This window comes from Balaenoptera musculus, chromosome 8 (assembly GCF_009873245.2).
Source record: "Balaenoptera musculus isolate JJ_BM4_2016_0621 chromosome 8, mBalMus1.pri.v3, whole genome shotgun sequence".
Taxonomy (NCBI): Eukaryota; Metazoa; Chordata; class Mammalia; order Artiodactyla; family Balaenopteridae; genus Balaenoptera; species Balaenoptera musculus.
This window is the reverse complement of record NC_045792.1, coordinates 22,779,539-22,793,236: the sequence shown is the minus strand read 5'-3', so window position 1 is coordinate 22,793,236 and position 13,698 is coordinate 22,779,539. Positions and strand designations below refer to the sequence as shown.

Genomic DNA, 13,698 nt, shown 5'->3' with positions numbered 1-13,698 from the left:
ATTTTATTCATTTTTAGGTATACACTTCAGTTGCGTTAAGAACAGTCACACTGTTGTGCAACCATCACCACTCTCTATCTCCAGAACTTTTTCAGTGGCTTTCAGTACATTCATAATGTTATACAACCACCAGCACTATCTAATTTCAGAGCATTTCATCATCCCCCCCACCCCCCCAAAAAAAACCCATATGCATTAAGTTGTCACTCCTCCAATCCTTAGCAACCACTAATCTGCTTTCTGTCTTCATGGATCTGCCTCTACTGGACATTTCATGTAAGTGGAGTCACACAAAATATGGTCTTTTGTGTCTCATTTCTTTCACTCAGCATAATGTTTTCAAGGCTCATCTTTGTTGTAGTATGTACCCTTTTTAAGACTGAATAATATTCCATTGCATGTATATACCACATTTTGATTATATGAATATACCACATTATAAATTCATCAGTTGATAGGCACTAGTCAATAAAATTCTATAATTCTTTATAGAGGACTTGCCCATATTTCATTAGATTTATTCCAAGACACATGTTTTCAAATCCTTTTAAATGATATTTTTATAATGTAATTTGAAAATACATAATTTTTTAAAATGTAATTTAATATGTTGTTTACTGCTGTTATATAGGAACATATGATGTTAATTTTACATTCTATAAATAGTTTAAAGTTTGATAAACTCTCTTAATCCCCAAAATTTATGCTGATTCTTTTGGATTTTATATTTATCAATCATATCATTGTGATGGATGAAGGACTTTTGTTTCTTTTCATTTCTTCTGCCATTTGTTTCTTCCTCGTATCTTACCCTGCTGACTAGAACCTCTAGTACAGTGTTGAATAGAGTAATGATAATAAGCAGCCTTGACTTATTCCTGATTCCATAGGAAAAGCTTTCAACCCTTCACTGTTAAATATGAGATTTGCTATATTTCTATTCATATTTCAAATGATTTTTACTTAGCTGAAACCTGGCATTCTAGGACAAATTATTTTTGGTTTTAATTTTTAAGAAACATTTAAATGAGCTCCTGAGAGTACTTCCCCTCTGATTTGGTCATTTTTGGCAGTCTTGATGTATGACTTTGGAAGTCACACTGACCTGAGTCCAAATATGGCTCTACTATAAACTCATGTGATTTTGGTTAGGATTATAAATCCTTTTAGGGCAAGAACTGCATGCTATTTATTTAATTCTGTATCATTAGTTTTAACTTATTAATGCCTAGTACATTGTAGGGGCTTAATATAGATCTTGAAAAAAATGAAGTTATATAATTTGTCTCTGAGTCTTGGCTTCCTCATTTATAAAATAGGAATTAATAATCCCCTATAGGCCTTTATATAATGATTTAAAAAATAATATGTGTAACATAGTTGCATGTAAAAAATGTAACTTTCCTTTGAGATTTACTTTTCTTTAGCTGACTACATTAGTAATTAAGAGGGTTCTGGGACCCAATTTCTAATATTGAGTGTTGGGGGTTTCTCCACAGTAACAGCAATTCTCAGACACCATCTGGGTGTCTTACAGCTCAACACAATTCTTACACTGTCTACTCAGAGATACCATCAGATTCCACAGGTTGAGGGCTCAGTCCTACAAGACTGCCCCCTCCCTTCTCCTGCCTACTTCAGACGCCAATCTCAAGCCCAGGTTGTTACCTGTTTCTGACTGCCTGGCTACAGATTGGAGCCATGACCCCCTCCTTGAACTTTAGGTGCTGGTTGTAAGTCCAGGTTGTTCCCTATACTTCTGACTGGATATAAAGCAGAGGTTCCCATGACCCTCTCCTTGTGTTTGATTAATTTGCTAGAGTGGCAAACACAGAGAAATATTTTACTTACTAGATTATTGGTTTATTATGGAAGGATATAATTCAGGAACAGCCAGTTGGAAGAGCTGAATAGGGCAAGGTATGGGGAAAGAGTGGGGATCTTCATGCCCTTTCCAGGTACAGCACTCTTCCCAAATCTCCACATGTTCACCAACCGGGAAGCTTTCTGAACTTGTCCTTTTAGGGTTTTATGGAGGCTTCATTACACAGGCATGATTGATTAAATCATTGGCCAATCTCCAGCCCCTCACCCCTCCCCTAGTGACTGAAAGGTCCAACCTTCTTTTCACATGGTTAGTTCAACTGGTGACCAGCACCCCCTCCCATCTTTACAGGATTTCCGAAAGTCACCTCATTAACATAAGCTCAGTTGCGGTTGAAAGGGGCTTTTTATGAATAACAAGACACCCCTTTCACCATTATGGCTTTGAAGGGATTTCAGGAACTGAGGACAAGAGACTGAATATTATAACAAAAGATGCTCCCATTGCTCTTATTGCTTAGGAAATTACAAGGGTATGGGGTGCTCTGAACCAGAAACCTTGGAAGAAGACCAAAAAAAAAAATTATTATAAATCACAATATCACAGTAATGATTTCCACCTTTGGGTTTTTATTTAATCTCATAGAAACTTGTTTACTGTATTTTTTTGGGACTACCATTGATTTACAATATTGTGCTAGTTTCAGGTGCACAGCAAAGTGAACTTTGGCTGGGTGAGTGCATGTCTCACCCCTGCCCTCAGGAGCCTAAGTAGCACCCCAACACCCAGCACTCTTAGCTGAGTGAAGAGAGCACTGGTAACATTTTCCGAGGGCTTAGATGTTTGTGCTTCTAAAACCATGTGGGAATTCTTAGGATTACAATTGATGTTTCTTACCCTGAAAGGACCTTTGCAATTACTCTTTGAAGAGTTGGCCTTTCTCTGTTGCAGATTGACATCAATAAATGCCATTATTTAGTGGATTTGGACATCGTGGGAGAAACACCCCGGGAGCCAAAATACTCATCCAATAGAGAAGAATGGATCAACTTGGCCTACAGACCATTCCTTGATGCATCTAGGTATGTGGCTTTAGTCCTAAGAAATGTACTAGGACTAGTAAGGGCAAAAATTGGAATCTGGGATTGAATAACTTCCAGTCCTGGGCTAACTCTAGTAGCCATTTAATTTTATTTTTATTTGGGCCCAAACATCTTCTATTCTTGTCCAGTTCCCTGAGAAATCTAAAAGAATGCTCTTCTTTTCTAGGCATCAGAGTGCAAAGTATATTCTGGTATCATTCAAATAACAGAATCTAAACAGATAGATCCACTGAAGAAAACACAAATAAGTGTTCGACATTGATTATTTTTGGCAATCAACTTCAGCTTTCTTAACCAAGAGTTTTCTAATACTGTTAGGAAGACTGTGTTCTTTAAGGAGCTAGAAGTTCATATCCATTAATTTGGGGCTCAAGGCTCAGTCAGAGGTGGGGCCAGGCCTTACTAGATCTTAAGTAGTGAGACCAAATAGACCAGGGCTTGGCTGGCTCTTCAGAAAGACCTCAGAATTCATGATAAGAGGTTGAGTCAGGATGTCCAGGTGAAGGAGTGGGGGAGAGTTAGAAAGGTGTAGGTTGTCTGTGGGCAGAGGTCCAGGTAGACAGTTGAAGTTAAGGAGGTCCAGGGAGGCCTGGTGGGCAGAGCCCAGGATCCAGGAGATCAGGCAGAAACAAAAAGGTAGAGGACCAGGTCTTGAGAGGCAGGTTTGGGACTCAGAAACAGGGAAGAAAATATTTTCAGGAAGAGGGAGTGATTAGAACCTACTGTTAAATCAAGTCAGTTTGATTAATATAACAACTGTTCATTGGATTTGGCAGCTGATAAAAGCAAGTTTAGTGGAATGGTGGGGGCATAGGGACTTGAGAGATTAGAGGGGTCAAAGCAAAACTAACAGGGAGGAAGGAGGCAAGATGGCGGAGTAGAAGGACGTGAGCTTACGCCTTCTTATGGAAACACCAAAATCACAACTAACTGCTGAAAAACCACTGACAAAAAAAACACTGGAACCTACCAAAAAAGATAGCCTACATCCAAAGACACAGAAGAAGCCACAGCGAGATGGTAGGAGGGGCGCAATCGCAATAAAATCAAATCCCATACACGCTGGGTGGGCGACCCACAAACTGGAAAATAATTACACCACAGAAGTTCTCCCACAGGAGTGAAAGTTCTGAGCCCCCCATTGGGCTCCCCTGTCTCGGGGTCTGGCAACAGGAGGAGGAGCCCCCAGGTCTGACTTTGAAGGCCACTGGTGTTTGACCACAGGAATTCCACAGGACTGGTGGAAACAGAAACTTCACTCTTGGAGGGCACACACACGGTGTCGTGCACACCAGGACCCAGGGAAAAAAGTGGTGACCTCATAAGAGACTGGGCCGGACTTACCTGCTGGGGTTGGAGGGTCCCCTGCAGAGGCAGGGGGCGGCTGTGGCTCACTGTGGGGACAGGGACAGTGGCGGCAGCAGCTCTGACAAGTGCTCATTGGCATGGGCCTTCTAGGAGGCTGCCATTTTCTCACCAAGACCTGACCCCACCCAACAGCCTGTAGGCTCCTGAGTGCTAGGATACCTCAGGCCAAACAACCAACAGGGTGGGAACATAGCTTCACCCATTAGCAGACAGGCTGCTTAAAGTCTTTTTTTTTTTTTAAAGATTTTTTTTTTTTGATGTGGACCATTTTTAAAGTTTTTATTGAATTTGTTACAATATTGCTTCTGCTTTATGTTTTTTGGTTTTTTTGGCCCCGAGGCATGTGGGATCTTAGCTCCCTGGCCAGGGATTGAACCTGCACCCCCTGCATTGGAAAGCGAAGTCTTAACCACTGGACCGCCAGGGAAGTCCCTTAAAGTCTTCCTGAATAAACAGCTGCCCGATAATAAACACACCTCCCAGACATGGCCCTGCCCACCAGAGGGACAAGACCCAGCACTACGCACCCAGTCCCTCCCACCAGGAAGACTGCACAAGCCTCTTAGACAGCCTCATCCACCAGGGGGCAGACAGCGGAAGCAAGAAGAAATACAGTGCGGCAGCCTGTGGAACAGAAACCACAATCACAGAAAGTTAGACAAAATGAGATGGCAGAGGAATATGTCCCAGATGAAGGAACAAGATAAAACCCTAGAAGAACAACTAAGAAAAGTGGAGATAGGCAAGCTACCTGAAAAAGGATTCAGAGTAATGATAGTAAAGATGATCCAAGATCTTGGAAAAAGAATGGAGGCACAGATTGAGAAGATACAAGAAATGTTTAACAAAGACCTAGAAGAACTAAAGAACAAACAAACAGAGATGAACAATACAATAATTGAAATGAAAAATACACTAGAAGGAATCAGTGGCAGAGTAGCTGAGGCAGAAGAATAGATAAGTGACCTGGAAGAAAGAATGGTGGAAATCACTGCTGTGGAACAGAATAAAGAAAAAAGACAAAAGAAATGAAGACAGTCTAAGAGACCTCTGGGACAACATTAAATGCACCAGCATTTGCATTATAGGGGTCCCAGAAGGAGAAGAGAAAAAGAAAGGGTCTGAGAAAATATTTAAAGAGATAATAGCTGAAAACTTTCCTAACATGGGAAAGGAAACAATCATCCAAGTCCAGGAAGTGCAGAGAGTCCCAGGCAGGATAAACCCAAGGAGGAACACGCTGAGACATATATTAATCAAACTGACAAAAATTAAAGACAAAGAAAAAATATTAAAAGCAACAAGGGAAAAGCAACAAATAACGCACAAGGGAACTCCCATAAGGTTATCAGCTGATTTCTCAGCAGAAACTCTGCAGGCCAGAAGGGAGTGGCATGATATGTTTAAAGTGATGAAAGGGAAGAAGCTACAACCAAGAATACTCTTCCCAGCAAGGCTTTCATTCAGATTCAGTGGAGAAATCAAAAGCTTTATAGACAAGCAAAAGCTAAGAGAATTCAGCACCACCAGACCAGCTTTACAACAAATGCTAGAGGAACTTCTCTAGGCGGAAAACAAAGGCCACAACTAGAAACAAGAAAATTACAAATGGAAAAGCTTACCGGTAAAGGCAAACATGCAGTAAAGAAATCATCTGCACACATATATATCAAACCCAGCAGTTGTGAGGAGAGCACAAATGCAAGATATTGGAAATGCATTTGATATTAAAAGACCAGCAACTTAAAACAATCTTGTTTATATATACACTGCTATATCAAAACCTCATGGTAACCACAAACCAAAAATGTACAATGGATACACACACAAAAAAGAAAAAGGAATCCAAACACAACAATAAAGTTAGTCATCAAATCAGAAGAGAAGAGAACAAAAGAGGAAGGGAAGAAAAAAAGACCTACAAAAACAAATCCAAAACAATTAACAAAATGGCAATAAGAACATACATATCAATAATTACCTTAAACGTGAATGGATTAAATGCTCCAACCAAAAGACATAGACTGGCTGAATGGATACAAAAACAAGACCTGTATGTATGCTGTCTACAGGAGACCCACTTCAAATCATGGGACACATACCGAAAATGAGAGGGTGGAAAAATGTATTCCATGCAAATGGAAATCAAAGGAAAGCTGGAGTAACAATATTCATATCAAAGCTGGAGACCCACTTCAAATCAGGGGACACATACTGAACGTGAGAGGATGGAAAAATGTATTCCATGAAAATGGAAATCAAAGGAAAGCTGAAGTAACAATATTCATATCAGACAAAGAACACTACATAATGATCAAGGGATCAGTCCAAAAAGAAGATATAACAATTGTAACTATATATGCTCCCAACATAGGAGCACCTCAATATATAAGGCAAATGCTAACAACATTAAAGGGAGAAATCGACAGTAACACAATAATAGTGGGGGACTTTAACACCCTACTTTCACCAATGGACCAGATGGATTTAATTGATATTTATAGAGCATCCATCCAAAAGCAGCAGAATACACATTCTTTTCAAGTACACATGGAACATTTTCCAGGATTGATCACATGCTGGGCCACAAAGTGAGCCTTGGTAAATTTAAGAAAATTAAAATCATATCAAGCATCTTTTCTGACCAAATGCTATGAGATTAGAAATCAATGACAAGAAAAAACTGTAAAAAAACATGAACACTTGAAAGCTTAACAGTATACAGCCAATCCAACAGCCAGTGGATCACTGAAGAAATCAAAGAGGAAATCAAAAAATACCTAGATACAAATGAAAACGAAAGCACGACGATCCAAAAACCTATGGCACGTAGCAAAAGCAGTTCTAAGAGGGAAGTTTATAGCAATACAGTTTTACCTCAGGAAACAAGAAAAATCTCAAACAACGAAACCTTACAACCTAAAGCAGCTAGAGAAAGAAGAACAAACAAAACCCAAAGTTAGTAGAAAGAAAGAAATCATAAAGGTAAGAGCAGAAATAAATGAAATAGAGACAGAGAAAACAATAGAAAAGGTCAGTGATTGATCATGGCCTTAAGTGGGTAAGGAGGGAGGGGGGAGGGCACTGAGGGAGTGGAAGACCATGACAGGTGGTAGGATCATGGCCGGATATTCAAAAAATTGTCAGAATCAGGGCAGTAGTAGGAGAGAGCTTGAAATTCTCTTTCAAGCAGCAGTGAAGGTATGAAGTTCTCTGCATCACACATATTCTTTGGTGCCTGACTTGTTGTTTGACATAGTATTTGGGGGGCAGGTCGCTATTGTGCCTTCATTTTTGAGTTAAGAAAACTATGATGACGTGAGATCTGGGCCTGAAAGTATCTCCAGCCTTGGAGGGTCAGTAGATCCCAAACAACCTTCCTCTTAACAAAGGGAAACTTAGTGGTTCACAAATACTGACCAGCAGTACCTTGGTCACAGAATAAACTCTGTTTATAGCAAATGGGGCAAGGGAGTATTTTTGAGCGACATTTTTTTTCCTTTTGGTTTTGAAGGATTGAAGTGAGAAAGGTTCCTCATCTTCCCATTTCCGCTTTTGGTAGCACACAGGCACAGCAGCTGGTAGACACGAACTGAGAGCCCATTCAAGGCAAAGAAGCCTGATGCTTGTATGCTTCTCACTGGAGAACTGGAAATCTTTTGAGGGAAGAGCAGAAGGTGTTGGTCACCTTCCCATCTGCCTTGTGGTGAGCAGCGAGTGACCAGAGGTGACCACACCATCACACAGTGATGTGCTTGAGCATCACTCCTCCAGGGCCCGCTGTGTTCAGCGCTCTCCTCAGCCAGAGGGAGCAGTGGACACAGTGGGAGACCATGAAATATGAGGGCCTTTCCCAGGGATGCTCCTCACCGCTCCTCCCTGAACATCCTGCTTCCCTAACAAGCTAGATTTTAAGGGCAGAAATACAGCATGACTGGCTCAGTTTGATAAACGTTTGTTGAACATCTTCTACATGTAAGACTATGTAGACTGTGTGCAGGCGAGATGGCTGCCCTGGGAGTTTATAGTTTACCTGGGGAGGTACACCGTAGTTCAGAGAGGTGCTGTTGGGGCATCAGAGGGAGGGGTTAGTTCCGGGAGGCTAGGGTGAGAGGGACTAAGGAAGACTCCAAGAGGAGATGACATCTGAAGGTCACACTGGTGCTAGTATGGGAGGTGGATGAAGGGAGGGAACGTTGGAGGCATACAGACAAGTTGGGAGGCTATTCTGCTTGACTAGATGAGAGGTGATGAGGGAGTGAACTCAGCTAGAAAGGATGGATGGACTCAGGAGGCACATTTTTGCAGAGAAAGGTCAGGCCAAAGTTTAGATCCCAGAAGCCCGCAGCTTTCCCCAGTGACCTGTATCAAGCTTTTAAATTTTTTCCTTTGCTGTGCTAGCAGTGCAGTACTAATCATTTTATTGTTTGCTTTCTCTGGCTGGGCTGGTCCCTAACCAGAAGCTTTCACAAGTTGAGCAGCACTTGCTAGAGAGACGAGACCCTAAGCTTATCTCGTTGTACGTCCTGTTCTCCTGTGGGTCCCTGGTGCAGCTTCATTTCCCATTTGCCCACTGAGCACACCTCTAGTGTAGGTGGAGGGAAGGAGAAGGCTATTGGGGAACGCCTTCACAGGTTTTCAATTTCCCATAAATTGTACTAATTTCCCCTAAACTGGCATTCTTTTCATGACCAAATGCTGAGAAAAAAAAGAAATCAGTTGGTTTAAGAACTGAAGAGGTACAGTTACTTGAAGGTATGCAAAGTATAGTGAAAAGAGCATGGGGTCAGAAGACATGTGCATTTAATCCTGGTTACTTGCTGGTGGTTCTTCTCTATTCCCAAATTTCCGTATCAGTAAAACAGAGATGATAATATTTTACATACTTTATGGGAATGTTGTAAGGATTAAATGAGAGCTGAAATATGAAAGTGTTTTTAAACTCTAAAGTATTATATAAATGTCAGGCCTTCCAATTAGTTAGCAGGCTGCCTGAAGTTCCAAAGTTATGCTGATTTTCTTTACATTTCTCTTCCTCAGCATTCCCTGGTATATACTGACCTAACTGCAAAAACAGCAGGCTCCTACAGCCCCATCTGCCACAGCAATTTGTAACTGTCAGCATTGTGACATCTCCTGTTGCTGACTTCGGGCAAGTTGGACTGTACTGTCAGAGGCTGTGTGCCTCAGAGATACCACTCTGAGGCGGTGCATATGAAAGGCTCTTGGGAGCTTGACCCTGGAATGCCTTTGAGCCTATTGAATGGGGCTGTTAATGTTTCCTCTGTCTTCTTGAAACAATGGTTTTTGTACTTTAGCAATTTATATAACAAGGAGAAAGAATGGTACTATCCACATGTAATAGTCAGTCACTCATGTCTTAGACCCTAGATCAGGTGGGGCTGCAGGCCTACCTGTTTATTATCTAGCTCTTCCTGAGGAAAGGAGGTTTTCATAAGCCTGTGACATACCACCACATGATCTTTTTAGAAATGTAAGCAGGTTAGTTTCTCAAATGTTGAAGCCCCTAAAATTTTTTTCCAGGTTTTTTTTTCATTTTATTGTGTTAATTAAATTAAATTAATTTTTATTGGAGTATAGTTGATTTACAATGTTGTGTTACTTTCTGCTGTACAGCAAAGTGAATCAGTTATATCCACTCTTTTTTAGATTCTATTCCCATACAGGTCATTACAGAGAGTATTGAGTAGAGTTACCTGTGCTATACAGTAGGTTCTTTTTTTTTTTTTTTTTTTTTATTTATTTATTTATGGCTGTGTTGGGTCTTCGTTTCTGTGAGAGGGCTTTCTCTAGTTGTGGCAAGTGGGGGCCACTCTTCATCGCGTGCGCCGGCCTCTCACTATCGCGGCCTCTCTTGTTGCGGAGCACAGGCTCCAGACGCACAGGCTCAGTAATCGTGGCTCACGGGCCCAGTTGCTCCGCGGCATGTGGGATCTTCCCAGACCAGGGCTCGAACCTGTGTCCCGTGCATCGGCAGGCAGATTCTCAACCACTGCGCCACCAGGGAAGCCCCTTTTTTTTTTTTTTAAGCATCTTTATTGGAGTATAATTGCTTTACAATGTTGTGTTAGTTTCTACTGTATAACAAAGTCAATCAGCTATACGTATGCATATTTCCCCATATCTCCTCTCTCTTGCGCCTCCCTCCCACCTTGCCTATCCCACCCCTCTAAGGTGGTCACAAAGCACCGAGCTGATCTCCCTGTGCTATGCAGCTGCTTCCCACTAGCACCCTGAGGAAACCATAATCCAAAAACAGATATATACCACAGTGTTGATTGCAGCACTAGTTACAGTAGCCAGGACATGGGAGCAACCCTGAGTGTCCATCGACAGATGAATGGATAAAGAAGATGCGGCACATGTATACAATGGAATACTACTCAGCCATAAAAAGGAACGAAACTGAGTTACTTGTAGTGAGGTGGATGGACCTCGAGTCTGTCATACAGAGTGAAGTAAGTCAGAAAGAGAAAGACAAATACCATATGCTAACACGTATATATGGAATCAAAAAAAATGGTTCTGATGAACCTAGGGCCCAGACAGGAATAAAGATGCAGACATAGAGAATGGACTTGAGGACATGGGGCGGAGTAAGGGTAAGCTGGGACGAAGTGAGAGTAGCATTGACATATATACAGTACCAAATGTAAAGTAGGTTCTTATTAGTTATCTATTTTATATATAGTAGTGTATATATGTCAATCCTGAATCTCCCAATCCATCTCTCCACTACCCCCTTTCTCCCTTGGTAACCATAAGTTTGTTTTCTACATCTGTGTAAGTCCCTAAAATTTAAATCTGCTTTCTTTAGAGTTCACTTTGAGATCATTTTTTCTTTCTTCCTTTATCCATCTATCTGTCTATCTAAATGACATCCATCTAATCAGCAGATATTTTTTGAACACTGCCAGGAACTGTGATGGAGCTTAAGTATATGGTGGTGAACAGAACACACAAATTCCCTGTCCTCTTGTACCCTACAGTATAATGGGGAGGCTGGCATTAAACAAATAACCATACAGATCAATCTGGAATTACAATCAATGTTAAGTACTTTAAGAGAAGAGTACAGGGTGCTGGGAGAGAAGGAGTCAGCAGCAGGATGTCCCTGGAGTCTTCTTTTATGTCCTGAAGCCAGCTGGTTAAGCAGGTTTGGAAATCAGAAAATAGTTATTGAATAGCTATTATGTCCTTGTCACAGAGCTATTGTATTTAAGGGGTACAAGAGAAGCAATTAGACACAGATTTTTACCCTTGAATAATTTACAGCTTTTGTAGTTACATATACAAAAACACCTTGAAAGACCATAGATGGTGCCAGGTTGTGTGCTAGAACTGTGGAGGTTAGAGTGTACTAACCTCCTGTAGCCTGTGAAGGCTTCCTGAAGGAGGTGGTGCTTGAGCTGAGGCTTAAAGGAAAAAGAGGATTTGTACCAGTGATAGAGAGGGTAGAATCACGTCTGTAATTCAAGGAGAAGAAAGCATGAGCACAGGTGTAAAAATAAAAAGAAGCCTGTTGGATGAGGGGCCTGAGGGTCCATAAAGAAAAGTTTAGGGAATTCCCTGGTGGTCCAGTGGTTAGGACGTGGCGCTTTCGCTGCCATGGCCCAGGTTCGATCCCAGTTGGGGAACTAAGATCCCGCAAGCCACGAGGCACGGCCAAAAAAGAAAAAGAAAAAAAGAAAAGTTTAATTTACCTCTTTGATTTAAATTTGCTTTTAGTTAAAGTGATCCATAATATATCATCCAAATCAGAACACTTTTGAAAGTGAAAGGGGCCCTGCCCTGGGCGAATTGAGATAGGTGGTCATCCTGTTGTAATGTGGCCAGGGTACAAGAGCTTATTCCAAAAAGCAGGGTGGGAGAATGGAGCACATAGATGTAGTTCCTTTGCCCCACAGTCCATATTTACCATGTGGATTTGCCCATTGTTTACTTATTTGATAATCTGTGAACCTTTCTTGGTGCTGTAGCGTGGATTGGGTCTTAGCTCTCTGAAAGGGAAGCGATGAGTCTAGTTTGAAGACAATACCAGCACATAAAAAAATTGTACTCTGAGTGTATGCCAGTGGAGACTCAACCCCAGGGGGAGGCAGCCTAAACCTATTAGGACAATATTGTGACTGGTGCAAATTTAGGAATTCTGTATACCTATGAATATGTGAAGAGGCGTGTTTTCTGTTGAACTTGTTGGAAGATAAGCAAGGCCCTTACTGTTGGACTATTGGAGAAGGACTCACAAATAGGGCTGAATGTTGTTAGCCCATCTGGGAGAACAGCATCCCAGATGCCCATCCACTCTTTTCCTGTTAGGCTTCTGCTCTGCTTTATCAAAGGACTGGAGACCCCAGATCCCATTAGTCTGAGAGAAGATCCAGGCATAAGATCTTGATAACCATCTTCTTGTCTCCCCTTGTGCATAGCTGGTACCAGAGCTGCAGCTTCCTCTCCCTACGTTTGCTATGTCTGTGTCTGGCTAATATTATTAAGGTTTATCAAACTTCCAAGGTATGGGGGCTAAACTAGTTGAAATATCACTTTTTAAACCAGACACATTTGTTACTCTGTGGACATCTCATACAACAAAGTTTCTAAAATGAGAGGATTTTTTCTTTCTTTCTTTGAAGCATGGTATAATGGCTACTTGTGTAAAATAGCTGGACAAGTGGGTGGATGTAATGCTTACTTTGAGATTCCCCAGAGAGGAGTGAAGGGAGACTGTTGCAATAACTTGCCAGCTCAGTGGTGGGTTCCTTTCTAAGTGTGGTGAGAATATTTGGCTGAGGGAGTCTGGTGGGAAATGCCTCTCCAGGATGTTGGAGTTGGCCTCCTGAGCAACAGAGCCTGTTTGTAGCTTTAGAAACAAATTGGGAGGCCCTGCCAGTGCCTTGCACAGCCACTTTCCACCCACTCTCTCCTCCTTCATTATAGGTCCCTTTTGTTTTGCTTGCTTTGCTTTCACCTTTGGTTTTTGGATTGTGATATTTTCTTCTTCCCCATTTTGGAGCATATTAGCCTCATCCAGCTGAATTTTAGGCTTTGCCTGACTAAGGCTGTGAGATAATTTGGGGAGACTTAAATAGGACAGGATTTCAAAGCCCTGCCAAATTCATGATTACAGGTAGATGCAAGCAAAGAGTTAGAACTTCACATCTTCAGCTAGTATGGTAGGAGAGGGGCCTTTTCTAGTCAGAGGATTTCTGTAGAGCAAGGTGGGGATTGTGGTGATAGCATCTGCAGCTTGTGTTCTTTCAGGGCCCAGCACAGGATTCTCATGGAGGTTTTTTTTACTGAGACTATTACTCTCCTTTTAACATCCGAGAAGAAGTGAATCCAGCAGCTGTGAGGCCTAAAGGGTACATGGCACCTGTATCC

General features: G+C 41.6%; 1 protein-coding gene across 6 annotated transcripts in view; it reads left to right on the top strand.

Moving 5' to 3' along the window:
- The window catches only part of ALG9 (ALG9 alpha-1,2-mannosyltransferase), a 96,905-nt gene that overhangs the window by 68,288 nt on the left and 14,919 nt on the right, over window positions 1-13,698 (top strand). For all 6 annotated transcript variants that reach the window (XR_005020921.1, XM_036860767.1, XM_036860763.1 and 3 more), the window contains one exon: window positions 2,777-2,907. Coding sequence is in view for 5 of the 6 variants with exons in the window: in XM_036860767.1 (XP_036716662.1) it covers window positions 2,777-2,907 (131 nt within the window). In the remaining variant the exon portion in view is untranslated. The remainder of the gene's footprint in view (window positions 1-2,776; window positions 2,908-13,698) is intronic.